The sequence below is a fragment of the Peromyscus californicus genome, unplaced genomic scaffold (assembly GCF_007827085.1).
Source record: "Peromyscus californicus insignis strain IS unplaced genomic scaffold, ASM782708v3 Scaffold_3__1_contigs__length_106647218, whole genome shotgun sequence".
NCBI lineage: Eukaryota > Metazoa > Chordata > Mammalia > Rodentia > Cricetidae > Peromyscus > Peromyscus californicus.
The window spans coordinates 600,950-616,758 of NW_026294551.1; the positions used below are offsets into that span (position 1 = coordinate 600,950).

General features: G+C 42.9%; 1 protein-coding gene across 3 annotated transcripts in view; it reads right to left on the bottom strand.

Moving 5' to 3' along the window:
• Tbcd (tubulin folding cofactor D) overlaps nucleotides 1-15,809 on the bottom strand; it is a 176,134-nt gene that overhangs the window by 143,434 nt on the left and 16,891 nt on the right. For all 3 annotated transcript variants that reach the window (XM_052756745.1, XM_052756744.1, XM_052756743.1), the window contains exon 7: nucleotides 2,616-2,748. In XM_052756745.1, the coding sequence (XP_052612705.1) occupies nucleotides 2,616-2,748 (133 nt within the window). The remainder of the gene's footprint in view (nucleotides 1-2,615; nucleotides 2,749-15,809) is intronic.

A 15,809-nucleotide genomic window follows, 5' to 3' on the forward strand; every position in this document is an offset into this window, starting at 1 on the left:
GGGCACACAGCTGTGACCTCTGCCCATCTCTCCCTCTTCCCTTCTCACACTATCCTTCAGGGTACCAACCTCTGCTGCTGCAGTCAAAATGAAAATCACAATAAAGCCTCCTTTAGTCACCTCTCCACAAAGCTGGAACAAAAGCCTCCCCAGGTGTGGGCTGTACATCTGTACTTGCAAATCCCAAAGATGTCTGCCACAAGCAGAACCTCACATTCCATCAATATGACAAAACAGACAACCATCATTTAAAAAAAAACGCAAAACGTTTATTTTGTAAAATATACACGTGTATGTATATGCACACTGTAACTGACATGTGAAGTCAAACTATAATTTTTCTAAAGACTTATTTTTACTTCTATTTATGGGTGTATGTGTGTGCATCTATGTGTGTATGCACACATGTGTATAATTGCTCACAGAAGCCAAAAGATGGCATCAGATCTCCTGGAACTAGTTACAGGGATTTGTATACCTCCCAACATGGGTACTGGGAACTGAACCACCAGGGTCCTGTGGAAAGGCAGCAAGTGAGCCAGCCATCTCTTAAGCCCCACAACCATGATTTTTAAAAAAGACTTAAAAAACAAAATATGATGTTTTAAAACAAACAAACTATTAGGGACTGTAAAGCTAGATGGTTCAGTGCTTGCCTAGCACGTTTAAGGGTCTCAGACTGACAGCCCAGCACTACCAGAGAAAGAGAAAGAAAAATCACTATGAGCTAAATAAAACACTATCTGCTGAGTTAAAAATCTATTATCATACACATTAGAAAAATTACTGCTGCCAGGCAGTGGTGGCACACACCTTTAATCCCAGCACTCGGGAGGCAGAGCCAGGCAGATCTCTGTGAGTTCGAGGCCAGCCTGGGCTACAGAGCGAGATCCAGGACAGGCACCAAAAACTACAGAGAAACCCTGTCTTGAAAAAAACCAAAAAAGAAAAAAATTACTGCCACATACCTAAGAGAACTGTAAACAAAAATTAAAAAATAATAGAAAAATAAATTTTAAAAAGTGAAAAAAAAACCCTCTTATATTCCCAACAGCATTAATCACAACAGTCCCATAAAAAAGGAGTGAGGGAGTGACGAACTGACACATGCCCCAGGGTGGACAGACCTTAAGGACATTGTGCTTAGTGAAAGAAGCCTATCCTACATAAGTCTAAATATGCCAATGTTCATAGAAGTCTCCTCCACAGACAGGCCGGTCAGTGACCACCCGTACTATGGAGTATTGTGTGGTATGTGGACTGACATACTGAAGGGAGACAATCGATACTGCACAACTTTGTGGACATAACAAAATGAAGGAACTACCCAACTGAAGGGACGGACAGTCTTCATAGCAAGCAAATCATGATCGATTTTAAACTGTTGTAACAGAGTAGAAGCACAGGACATAAAACATCTTATTTCCCCATGTTTCCTTCCTACATGTTTTGAATGGCAGACATCTGTAGGCACTAGCAATACAAGTGAAAGTAAAGAGAGACCAAACATTGCTCACTCCCCACAACCAGGATGCACACACAACTGCAGATGCAAATGCAGTGGGTCCAGAGAGCCTCTATTCCCCTTCTTATCCTCAGTCCCACGTCCCCTTCCCAGGGTCACTGACCCAGGACCTGTAAAGGTATGCAGACAGCCAAACCTAAGACGCCAGTATGACTGGTTGCCTTCAAACTTTTCCAAAGGATCCTGCTTCTGAGTGACCTGACAGTTTCCTTTGCCTCCAAGGACAAAAACTACTCTCATATCTCACCCAGTGTAATCAAAGAAAATCAAGAAGACGTTTTCTGACCCTGGAGCCTACAATCACGGAAGGTCATATGCAACCCTCCAGAATGCCAAACCCTAGAGACCATGGCTTTATAAGGCTCTCCATGTCCCCCTCCTGAATGCTGACTCTCAATACCATGGCCTCAGAAAGCCTCTGTGATCTTGTAACATTAACCCTAGAAACAGCATTTGGAGAGGCATCATGACCTTCTCAACACTGAACATCAAAACCAAACAAAGCCTTAGGAGTCCATCTGTGACCTCCCGAATACTGGTCCAGGCCCTTCCTAGCCTTGTTCACAAGGTCATAACCTCTCTGATTTCACACTAGAGCTGCTTTTCTTCTTGTCAGTACTACAAAGCCATACAACAGACAAGCAGAGAAGACCAGCAATAGGTAGGTTGGGCACAACGGGCTTCTCTAGATAGGTCCCAGAGTCTGTATTTAAACTTAGATACTAGAAACTTTGTAGCCTACTAATCCAAACAGAATCCTATTTCAAGCTCTGCCTCTTTCACTAGGGCTAGCTTCACTAACTGCTTTACAACCAAACTAAACAAAACCCCTAAGGACCCGGCCGCAGTTTGGCAGGCACCACTGCCCCCTAGTGGTGAAGCACACTTCGTCAGCTTTCACCTGTAAGCCACCACTCCAGGCCAGCCTCGTACACTAAGGACACAGCAGTAGAAAATGAAACAATTCTGTGATGCAAATAAATCCCACCATGTTCCAGTCAGTTGAACATATAGTGAATGGAAACAACAGTTTGGAAACAGTGCCAGTTCCTACAGTGCCACAGATCCACAAGCTGTCCCTGGTGCTTACTAGGGCCTGCAACATCCCATCCATGGCAATGACACCCTCAATGGTCTGGAAGGAAGAGTGGGCCAAGGTACACAGGCTCCAGTCCAGAAAGCTGGCCATCTTTCTCTGTTTGACATCAGGACGTATGATGAACCTGCAGAGGAATACAAACACAGGAGATGCTCAACAAGACTCCAATGTTGAAAACTCACCCACATCCCACCAACCACGACACACATTTCCTCCCAGTCACCTTATAACCCTAAGCAAGTCAGCTGCCTGCATACATAACACTCTCTAGGAAACCAAAGCCCCTGACCATCATGGTCCAGCAGCTGATTCCCCATCAGGAGCTCTCAAAGTTATTCACAGGCCTCACCACCCTTCCTCCTTTCCTCCTGGGCCCCAACTCATCCAGCAGCTTCACAAATCAATGGACACCTTTATCCCCACCACAGCCAGGGAACATCTTCCTACTTCTCAGCTCCAACTCCTTCCAAGTATATCCCTTAACCTCAGGATACACCCTCAACAACCTAGTCCAATAGCCAACCCCAACCCTAGGACTTCTCTACCACAACTCTATGGAGTCATACAACTCCCACCTCATGCTGCATATACCTGTTTCCTTCCACCCAACATCCAACTGACAATGTGAGCCCAGACCTCTGGCTCAGTGACTCTATACAGGTCCTATAATGGAAAAAAACAAGCAAAGTTCTGCCCTCTCAGGACTGACACCAAAAGAGAATGCAATCCAGAAGTGTAACACCAGAAGAAAGAAACTAGAAGACAAATTGCAGACAGGGTAACAGAAGGTGCTACCTCCCCAAAGAAGGCTCACAGACGACCTCAAGGGTACTTGCAAGGGAGAGTTGAACAAGGAAGGACACCAGCCACATGGGAAAGCTCCATATCGGGGGGGGGGGGGGGGGGGGGGGGGGGGGAGGAGCTAAGAGGAGATGCATAGCAGTAAGTATAGGGACTAGGGACCAAAGGGTCCAGGCAGGCCAGGCAGCAAGTCTGATGAATGTCTTAACTACAATCCCAGGATATTCAGGTAGGTGAATGGAAATGAAGGTGCCAGCATGGAGTCGTAAAGTAGTTCCTAGTGAATAGTGGGACTGTCTATAGAGAAGGGAGCTATGAGTCCTGGGTACAGAGAGGTCCACTTTGGGGTATTCCACATGCAATGCCCATTAGAGAGTCACATGAAGCACCAGCCAGTGGGCTGAGTCCACAGTTCAGAGAAGAGTCAGAACTGAAACCACCAGTTATGACATCCACCCATCCTCTAGTACCCTAAGACCTAAACCCATTTATTGTCACTATATCTGTCTAGCTCATCTAGAGAGCCAGTTAGAGCCACATGCACTCTCTTGGTACAAACTCCCTCAGCATACACTGGTTAGTACTGTGATCCATCACCCCCCAAGCATGTGGAGGCAAGCAGAAGTGGACAGCTGGCACTCTTCATCATCCCATGAGTGGTAAAGACCCCACCTCCTATGGGTCACATCTCACAGGATGTGCTCATGGGTTTAGGTTCCCTATTTCCAAACAACATGGTCCAATTCTTGTCTGACCTCAGTGGTCCTCTTGCTCAATCTATGTGGCAGATGACCAAAGCTTTTCCCTAAGCAGCACCTACACAGTCTAGTATTTGTCCTCTGCCTTCATCTTGCCATGGCTCATATGCACAGATTTACTTCAATGGCAAAGTACACCTTTAAACTTTAGAAAAATGTAAAGTCACTTGCTATATTACAAACTACCACTTTGACAACTAAAGAAAAAGCAACGTTGAGCCATCAGCAGGCCAAACTGCAAAAGCAGCAGAACATCTACACAAAAGAGGTAGAGCCATAAGACTGGTGGTTGCCAGCAGCAGAAACTAGAATCAACAAAGAGTAGCTGCTTTAGAACAGCAACAACTCTGACAGCGGCCACAGTACTATAAAAGGCAGCTAAACAGGGAAGACAGCAGCCACAGTAGGAGAAAGAATAACAGCAAAGGTAAAGAGAAGACAAGAGACAGTGGAGATTGAGACTACAAGACAGAGGCTATGAAGAGCCAGGGATGAAAAATTACAGGCCCTACTGTTCGTGAGAACCATCAAGGCTTTAAGTCCTAGGGCTTCAAACCACCAGGCCATGGAGCTATGACACTGAACATTACCCAGCACTTAGGAATCCCAATACCTATACTTGCATACCAGCTGCTGCCAAGGGATGAGGAATACTCATAAAACTAAGGGTCCTAGCATCTTTAGCCTTCTCAGAAACTCTAACACTTGTAGAACTAAGGGTACTACTATCAGAAGCTTGCACAAGATCCCTAACACTAGAGGACACCACCTGCTGCTGTTTCTGCCTGCTTACTCCTGCAATTTGATGCTATCAAATGCTAAGGTACACAAAAAATACCAAGACCGGTACTAAAGTTTTTCACTGCCTACCTATGAATTCTATGTAAGTAAAGCAAAGGGATACCCAGACAGCTAACTAGGAATCCTAGTGGTTGGACTGACTTGAACACAGTCTCAGACTGAAACAGCAAAGGTGACATACCTAAACATAATAAAGGCAGTTTACAGAAAGCCCATAGCCAACATCAAATTAATAGAGAGAAATTCAAAGCAATTCCACTAAAATCAGGAACAAGACAAGGTTGTCAACTCTCGCCATACCTGTTCAATATAGTACTTGAAGTCTTAGCTAGAGCAGTAAGACAACTGAATTGAAACAAACAGGAAAGTCAAAGTATTATTTTTTGCAGATGATATGATAGTATACATAAGTAACCCTAAAAATCCCACCAGGGAACTCCTACAGCTGATAAACACTTTTAGTAAAGTTGCTGGATATAAGATTAACTCACAAAAATCGGTAGCCCTCCAATACACAAATGACAAATAGACTGAGAAAGAAATTAGGGAAACAACACTTTTCACAATAGCCTCAAATAATATAAAATATCTTGGAGTAACTCTAACCAAGCAAATGAAAGACATGTATGATAAAAACTTTAAGCCTTTGAAGAAGAAATTGAAGAAGATATCAGAAGATGGAAAGATCCCCCATGCTCATGGATCACTAGGATCCATAGTAAAATTTAACATAGTAAAAATGGCCATCCTACCAAAAGCAATCTACAGATTCAATGCAATCTCTATTATAATTCCAATGCAATTCTTCACAGACCTTGAAAGGACAATTCTCAACTTCATATGGAAAAACAAAAAAACCCAAGATAGCTAAAACAATCCTGAACAATAAAAGAACTGCTGCTCACCATTACCAATTCTAAGTTGTACGACAATACCATAGTAATAAAAGCTGCATATTATTGGCATAAAAACAGATATGTTGATCAATGGAATCAAACTGAAGACCTAGACATAAATTCACACACCTAAGGACACCTGATTTTTTTTATAAAGAAGCCAGAAATACACACTGGAAAAAAAAAGACAGCATCTTCAACAAGTGGTTCTGATCAAACTGGATGGCTGCATGCAAAAGAATCCAAATAGATTCATATTTATCACCCTACACAAAACTCAACTGCAATTGGATCAAAGACCTCAACATAAAACCAGATACACTGAATCTGATAGAAGAGAAAGTGGGGTTTAGCCTTCAATTCATTGGCACAGGAGAAGATTTTCTGAACACACCACCATTAGCACAGGCACTAAGATCAACAATTAATAAATGGGACCTCATGAAACTGAACAGCTTCTGTAAGGCAAAGGATACTGTCATTCAGACAAAGCGGCAGTCTACAGAATGGGAAAAGATTTTTACCAACTCCCTATCTGACAGAGAACTAATATCCAAAATATATAAAGAACTCAAGAAACTAGGTATCAAAACACCAAAATCCAATTAAAAAATAGGGTACAAAGCTAAACAGAAAATTCTCAACAGAGGAAACACAAATGGCTGAGAAACACTTAAATGTTCACATTCTTAGGCACCAAAGAAATACAAATCAAAACTACTTTTGAGATTCCATCTTACACCGGTCAGAATGCTAAAATCAATAACACCAGTGACAGCTCATGCTGGAGAGAATTTGGAATAAGGGGAACACTCATCCATTCCTGGTGGGAGTGCAAACTTGTAGAGCACTTGGAAATCAATGTGATGATCTTGGGCATATACCCAAAGGACGCTTCAACCCACCACAAGGACAATTGCTCATTCATGTTCATTGCTGTTGTATTCATAATAGCCAGAAACTGGAAACAAGATAGATGTCCCTCAACAGAAGAATGGATAAAGAAAATGTGGTACATTTACACAATGGAGTATTACCCAGCTATTAAAAAAAAAAAAGACATCATGAAATTTGCAGGCAAATGGATAGAACTAGAAAAAAAAAAATCATCCTGAGTGAGGTAACCCAGACTTAAAAAGATAAATATGGTATGCATTCACTTATATGTGGATATTAGCCATTAAATAAATGATAACTAAGCTACAATCTGTAGACCCAGAGAGGTTAGGTACAGAGGAAGGGACTGGGGGGACACATGGATAACCCTGGGAGGGGGAAATAGAATTGATTTTATAGGTGGACTGGGGCAGGGAAGGAGGATGGGAAATGGGAGGATCAGGTAAAGAGGATGGGAGGTAGAGTTGAGGGAGGGAATGAGGGGAGAGACAACTAGAATTGAGGGGCATTTGAGTGGTGTTATGGAAACCTAGTATAATGGAAACCTCCTAAAATAATATGAAAGCAATCCCAAAGACGTCTCCAACTAATGAGGGAGACAGTTCCATCTGATCATCTCTTATCACCAAATGAAGCTTCCAGTACCAGGACTGGGTTACATCCAATTGAACCATTAGCCAAAGGGGTCACACTGAAATCCCCAAAAAACCCAGGCTGTTGCCAAGACAATGGGTTGTTCTCCACAATCTGACAGCAAGGCCCCATTGCTGAAGACAACATTCATACAACTCATTGAACATGGAGTGGTTGAGCTGGTGCCCACACAGAACCTTCATTCCTTCATTCTATGCCTATGGTGTGGGTAGGTACTCTGCAGGTTACCAAAAGAGAAACATAAAACACCAACCCAGCCATAAAACCTTTGATCGACAATCTGTTCTGTCTGTAAAATATGCTAGGGCTTGTGAGGGAACCAACCAATGTCTGATTTTACTTAAGGCCCACTCTATAAGATGGAACCCACACCTGGCACTGCTTGGGTGACAAAGAACCAGACACTAGATAGCCCTGGTCTTTAAAAAAAATAAATAATGTAACAATAAAACAACTCCTAATGACATTCTGCTGTACTCATTGGTCAGTGCCTTGCTCAGCCATTATCAGAGAAGCTTCTTTCTGCAGCAGATTGGGAACAAACACAGAGACCCACAGCCAGACATTATGCCAAGAAAGAAACCTTAGAACACATCTAAATGAGATGTCTCCATCAAATCCATCACCTCAGAGCTCAGGGAACCCCAAGCAAGAGGATGTGGAAAAAATGTAAGAGTCAGAGGGGTGGAGGTCACCAAGAGAACAAGGCCCTCTGACTCAACTAATCAAAGTTCATATGAACTCACAGAGACTGGAGCAAGCACACCCACACAATCTGCACCAGGTCCTCTGCACATACATTACAGCTTTCAAGTTAGCATTTCTATGGACGCCGATTGTGTGAACAAGTGGTTCTCTGAATCCTGCGCCTGCTCTTGGGACTCTTTTCCTTCTGTTGATTTGCCTGGTTCAACTTCAATGTGATGGGTTTTGTTTTATCTTACTATTTATTTTTTATTTTGTTATGTCTTGTTATCTCTTAGAGACAGAAAGGGAGTGGATCTGGACGGGAAGGTAGATGGAAAGGAACTAGGAGAAGCACAGAGAGGGGAACTGTAACCAGGATATATTGTATGAAGAAAAAAATCTACTTTTAACAAAAGGGGGAAAATTTTAAAAATAAACATAAAAAATAAAAATAAAGTTTAAAACTTTAGTTTAGGGTTGGAGAGATGGCTCAGTGGTTAAGAACAGTGGCTGCTCTTCCTGAGGACCTGAGGTTCGAGTCCCAGCACCCACAGGGCAGCTCACAACTATCTGTAACTCCAGTTTCAGAGGATCTGATGCTTCTTCTGGCCTCCATGGGCATCATGCACATACAGGGTGCACAGACACACGTGCAGGTAAAACATCCATACAAATAAAATAAAATAAACAAGAAAAGTTCAGCTGAGCATGGTGGCAAATACCTGTGGACCCTAGCACAGAGGAGGTGGGCTAGTCATCCTAAGTTTAGGACTAGCCTAAACTACCCAGCAAGGTCAAGTCCAGGCTGGGCTAAAGGAACAAGAAACAAAAACAGGCCGGGTGGTGGTGGCTCACGCCTTTAATCCCAGCATTCAGAAGCAGAGCCAGACAGATCTCTGTGAGTTCAAGGCCAGCCTGGGCTACAGAGGGAGATCCAGGACAGGCACCAAAACTACATAAGAGAAACCCTGTCTCGAAAAAAAAACGGAAATTAAAAAAAATAAAAAAAGAAAAAGAAACAAAAACAGTGTGGAATGGAAAGGTTCCAAAGACTGGAGGAAGAGAAGAAATGGGGAGGGAGAAATGGAAGTAGAAGAAAAAAACTTCAGTACAAAAAAAAAGGCCAATAATCGCCTGAGAAATCCATCCCACAGACACTGTTCATGCTAATGTTAAACAAACAATGCCAAGAATCTCACAAGTATAAAGAAAAAAGGTCATGTTACAGAGAGTATATGATTCTTAAAGAGAAAGTGGGAGAACTTATAAGCAATTGGTTATTTATTTTTATGGTTTGAATATGAAATGTCCCCCCCCATGCTAACATTTTGAATGCTTTTTCCCAAGCTGATGGAACTATTGGGGAAAGGTGCTGTAGAGCCTTTAAGGGGCCTAGCTCATAGAAACAGGTCACGAAGAAGAAAGAACAGGCCTTTAAACGTTATACTCTGGACTCTAGTTCAGGATGCTCTCTGCTTCCTGGTGCACTAAATATAAACAATCTTCCCAATATATGTTCCCACCACAATGAACTGAGCTACTCAGTATCTTGCTCGCAATGAGGTTTCTTGTCAAATATTTCAGTCACAGCAATGCAATGTAACTAATACAGATACCAACTAAAAGTTTTAAATGAACAAGACATACTCCGTCCAGCTCAAAGCAGGGTATTCTCCAGGCTATCTGGCACATCCAAGGCCCAAGAGAGGCTCTACACAGCAGAGCACTAGGGCCCGAGATTTGCACCTCTTAGGGTCTATCCACAGAAAACACTCCAGAGAGCAAGACAGGCATTTGCCAGGCTTTCATATGACAGCGACGACAGAGGCAATCACAGGCCTGGCACATGGCATACACAAAGTCAGCCCGTGGCTACAAAAAAACCAACAGAAAAGTAGAGTGCTACCTTGTGAGACTGTGCTACATGTGTTCAATTTAATAATACCACTGAAAGAAAGGCAGTGGTGGCACATGCCTTTAATCCCAGCACTCGGGAGGCAAAGAAAGATGGGTCTCTGGGAGTTCAAGGCCAGCCTGGTCTACAAACCAAGTTCCAGGATAGCCAGAGCTATTACACAGAAAAACCCTGTCTCAAGAAACCTACTAATAATGATGATGATGATGATGATGATGATGATGATGATAATAATAGCACTGAAAAAGACAAAAATATAGTATGTCACTAGAATTCATATATAGGATTTTTCTAATTTTTCTGTTCCAAATTTATTTTTCTTCATGAAATATGCCTTGCTTTATCTTTTTCTTTGGTACTTCTTTTTCCTTTAGAGAGAGCATCATTATGTAGCCTATGATGGCCTCCAAAGCTCATGTGATTGTCCTGCTTCCCCTCTCAAGTACGAATACTACAGTGCCATCATGTCCAGTATTCCTTGCATATATAAGCAGAAAACAGTAGCTACTTTTTCAAGCTGATGCCATCAAGAGCAAAGCTGGGAGCTGGAGAGATGGCTCAGTGGTTAAAAGCACTGACTGTTCTTCCAGAGGACCCAGGTTCAATTCCCAGCAACCACATGGTAGCTCAAAACCATAGTAACTACAGTCCCAGGGGGTCCAGTGTATCCTTCTGACCTCCAATGGTACTGCATGCACATGGTGCACAGACATACATGCAGGCAAAATACCCATATACATAAAAAAATTATATACATATATATGTATATACATACAATTTATGAAAAAAATCTTAAAGAGTAAAGCTCTATCCTCATCTTTCATTTTTTGTTGTTGTTTTCTTTTGTTTTCAAGATAGAGTTTAAAAGTGTAGCTCTAGTTAACCTAGAACTCACTGTATGGACCAGGCTGGCCTTGAACTCAGAGAGATCTGTCTACCTTCTGAGTGCTGGGATTAAATCATGAGTCACCATGCCTAGCTCCCTTATCTTTCTTTAACAGAGTTTCATTATGTTTCTGTATGTTACTGTCTAAATAGCTTTGTAACAACATAATGAAATTAAGAGTTAGAAGAGGAGTCCCAGAGACCCCCACCAAACAATACAGGCTACTACCACTGCTCTTAGATACTCATTAGAACTTGATAGTAAGACTTGATTGCTAAAGACACACACTTTAATCACAGGACATAGAAAAATCAAACTGTACTGATCTGGAAGCTTCCTCCTTGCTGGCTGGCTTTCATAGTGTCAAAAGGTGTTTTACAGGCTACTGAGGAAGAAAAGCCATCAACAGTCTGACCCAGATGTGAATCCTGTAAACTATAGTAATGATTGCCTGGCAAGATAGACCCATTGATACAACAGTGGCATGAGTATTACAGGCATAACCAACAGCTTTCTAAATGAATTTAAGGCCCACTCCGCAAGAAGGAACTCATGTCTGGTACTAATTACCTCGTCAATAACCCATGGCTGGGAAGATCATGCTGTGGGATGTTCTGTATGGCAAATGTGTTGCTCTGATTGGTTGGTAAATAAATCACTGATTGGCCCGTGGCCAGGCAGGAAGTATAGGCGGACAAGGAGGAAAATAAAGCTGGGAAGTGGAAGGCTGAGTCAGAGAGACACTGCCAGCCACCATGATGACAAGCCGCATGTGAAGATGCCAGTAAGCCACGAGCCATGTGGCAAGGTATAGATTAATGGAAATGGATTAATTTAAGCTGTAAGAACAGTTAGCAAGAAGCCTGCCACGGCCATACAGTTTGTAACCAATATAAGTCTCTGTGTTTACTTGGTTGGGTCTGACGGCTGTGGGACTGGCAGGTGAGAGAGATTTATACTGACTGTGGGCCAGGCAGGAAAACTCTAGCTACAAATGGCGCCCAACGTGGTGGCAAGAGTTTCCACCTAAAAACTGAGAAAAGATTCTAAAACGGAGCTAAAAACAGCTTCCTAATTGTCTCTCTCAAATGAGCAGCAGCTGCCGGTTTGAGCTACTTGTGGGTTTCTGGCGTGTGCGCTCGACCTGCAGTATGGCAGGAATGAGGCCTCTGCAAGTGGCACATTAAGCTGCATGGTGGATTTAGCCTTTGCTAGTACAAAACAAAAAAAGAGGTTTCTGGGCTACACGCTGCTTGGATAAAAGCATAGACCCATGATAGCTCCCAGAGCTGGTGGTAAAGTACCACGCCATGTTGGGAAGCTGAGGTGGGCAGAGCCAGCAGCCACAGCTGCTGCAGTTTAATGCAATAGATTCACAATAAGACAGATTCAGATGTAATAGTTTACAATGTGTGTAAAAGATACGTAGGCTTGAAAGAGACAAAAAGGTGATATATAGAGTTATAGAAACAAATACATAGTTTTAAAAAATAAAGTCTTTAAAGAGACAGTAAAATTAATATAGAAAATAAGTCACGTAAAGATGAGTATTACACAGAGAATCTGGATTGTGTTGTCTTTGGGATTTTTAACTGCAGAGAGATATTTGATTGTAAAGGAAGCTGAGTTAAACCAGTATGTATATTTTAAAGATACCTTGACTTCAAAATTTGGATGTAAGGATATGTTGCTTTGGAAAAGAGTCTCTTTTGTTTCCACAGAAAGCAAGAGGCTATGGATTTGTTCCAGATTAAGATACATCAGGTTTGACCAGCCAAGACCCCCTGAAAGGTCTCCAATGACACCATGGCCCAGATGATCCAACGTCCAGAATGGTTTGAAGGCATCTGGCTCAGACAATACAGCCTCATGGATTACTGTGGGATGGTCTGTATGTCAAATGTGTTGCTGATTGGTCAATAAATAAATCACTGATTGGCCATTGGCTAGGCAGGAAGTATAGGCGGGACAAGGCGGAGAATAGAGCTGGGAAGTGGAAGGCTGAGGCGGAGACACTGCCAGCCGCCATCAGGACAAGGAAGATGTAAAGTACCGAAAGCGAGAGGCTATGGATTTGTTCCAGAGTAAGATACATCAGGTTTGACCAGCCAAGACCCCCTGAAAGGTCTCCGATGACACCATGGCCCAGATGATCCAACATCCAGAACCGTTTCAAGACAACTGGCTCAGATGATACAGCCTCACGGACTACTCCATGATCCTAAAATTTTCTTTGTTTCCCCAGAAGATACAGCGCCCCCCTCCAGCAGGAAGTAGTAAGAGAAGCTACGCCCAAATTCCCAAATATACCAAGCTGACTTTGGAGATGTGTAAAGGTTAAAACCTTCCTTTTTAAGAAAAAAAAAGGGGAAGTACTGTGGGATGGTCTGTATGTCAAATGTGTTGCTGATTGGTCAATAAATAAATCACTGATTGGCCATTGGCTAGGCAGGAAGTATAGGCGGGACAAGGCGGAGAATAGAGCTGGGAAGTGGAAGGCTGAGGCGGAGACACTGCCAGCCGCCATCAGGACAAGGAAGATGTAAAGTACCGGTAAGCCACAAGCCACGTGGCAAGGTATAGATTAATAGAAATGGATTAATTTAAGCTGTAAGAACAGTTAACAAGAAGCCTGCCACGGCCATACAGTTTGTAACCAAAATAAGTCTCTGTGTTTACTTATCGGGTTTGAGCGGCTTGGGACTGGCGGGTGAGAGATTTGCCCTGACTGTGGGCCAGGCAGAAAAACTCTAGCAACAATGGATTATTCCATAATCCTAAAATTTTCTTTGTGTCCCCATAAGATACAGCGCCCCCCTCCAGCAGGAAGTAGTAAGAGAAGCTACGCCCAAATTCCCAAATTATATGTAATTTTACTTTGTTAAGGTTAAAAACCTTCCTTTTTGGAAAAAAAAAAAAGGGGGGGAAGTGCTGTGGGATGTTCTGTATGGCAAATGTGTTGCTCTGATTGGTTGGTAAATAAATCACTGATTGGCCCGTGGCCAGGCAGGAAGTATAGGCGGACAAGGAGGAGAATAAAGCTGGGAAGTGGAAGGCTGAGTCAGAGAGACACTGCCAGCCACCATGATGACAAGCCGCATGTGAAGATGCCGGTAAGCCACAAGCCATGTGGCAAGGTATAGATTAATGGAAATGGATTAATTTAAGCTGTAAGAACAGTTAGCAAGAAGCCTGCCACGGCCATACAGTTTGTAACCAATATAAGTCTCTGTGTTTACTTGGTTGGGTCTGACGGCTGTGGGACTGGCAGGTGAGAGAGATTTGTACTGACTGTGGGCCAGGCAGGAAAACTCTAGCTACACATTGATACAACAGTGGCATGAGTATTACAGGCATAACGAACAGCTTTCTAAATGAATTTAAGGCCCACTCCACAAGAAGGAACTCATGTCTGGTACTAATTACCTAGTCAATAACCCATGGCTGGGAAGATCATAAGCCCTACTAATATTATTTGCTGAAGGAACACAGAAATCAAACTGCCTTTGAAATACTTAGCCTTATACCCATAGACCAATAGGTTAGGAACAATAAACAACAAAAAAGACATGAAGCTGGGAAGGGAACTGGTTGGGCAGTGGGGGTGTTTCCCACAGAAGCTGGAAGTGGGAATAAGGGCACGATAGATAGCATCTAAATAAATGCATTGTGTTCATGTATGAAAATTCCAAATAATAAGTAAGTTTTTTAAATAAAAGTAAAAATAAGCTTTAAAAGTAAAATAATAGTTAGGAAAAACAAAAAGTTACAGGAAAAGTCAAGCATGGTAGCTCACACTTGAAATTCCAGCAATTAGGAGACTGAGGCAAGAAGATAATATAACCAACCTGGACCTCATAGTGAACCCTAGGCCAGTCTTGGCTAATGAACAGAATTCTGTCTCAAAAACTTGAAAACAGCAGGGCAGTGGTGGCACAAGCCTTTAATCCTAGCGCTCCAAAGCTACAGAGGAAAAAAAAAAAAAACTTAAAAACAAAGGTTACAGGAAGCTCTGTCCTCAAAGTTCAGCTACTAAAGGAAGCAGGTGTGGTTCCCAAGCCAGAGAAGAGCACAAAATGTTGCCGGCAATTAGTGTAACAGGGCAGACATCGTTCTAACAAAGAACAGCATGCTGTGCCCAGAGCCACTCTTTACCGAGGTGGGATGTCTTTCTGGACACTGAATATGTGTTGCTCTGACTGGTTGATAAATAAAGCTGCATTGGCCTATGGCAACGCAGCTTAGAGGCAGGAGGGAAATCCAGGCAGATAATGGGAAGAGGAAAGGCAGAGAGGGAGACACAGCCGCTGCCGCCAGGAGTAGCAAGATGTGGAAGTACCGATAAGCCACGGTCACATGGCAACTTACAGATTAGTAGAAATGGATTAAGATATAAGAGCTAGCTAGCAAGAAACCTGCCATAGGCCATGCAATTGGTAATTAATATTAAGCCTCGGAATGATTATTTTATAAGTAGCTGAGGGACTGCAAGCCAGGTGGGACCATGCAGCCCGGGCGAGACCAGAAAAAACTTACTGCTACACTTTACCCCACCAAAAAGATGACTATGGAATACAGGTGACTCGGAACCAAGTAAACAAATTCACAGAGTACCTCTGGGACCATTCCCAATGACCATGCCAGTCTACTCAAACACCCTGGGTACTCACACAGCTCAGGCCAGTGGCTGCACTACACACGCAGTGCACAGATCTGGCAATAGCCTCTCCAAGGTGGGTACCCGCTACACCAAATGAAACAGTCATTCTGTTCACATCAGCACTAAATGGCACTGAGGTTCTGGGGCTCCAGGCTGTGGCTTTTCCTGTAGGATCCCAAGAAGTGAACAAAAGGTTTTGAGTTTTACCTTCTGTGGCTCACAGATACTCC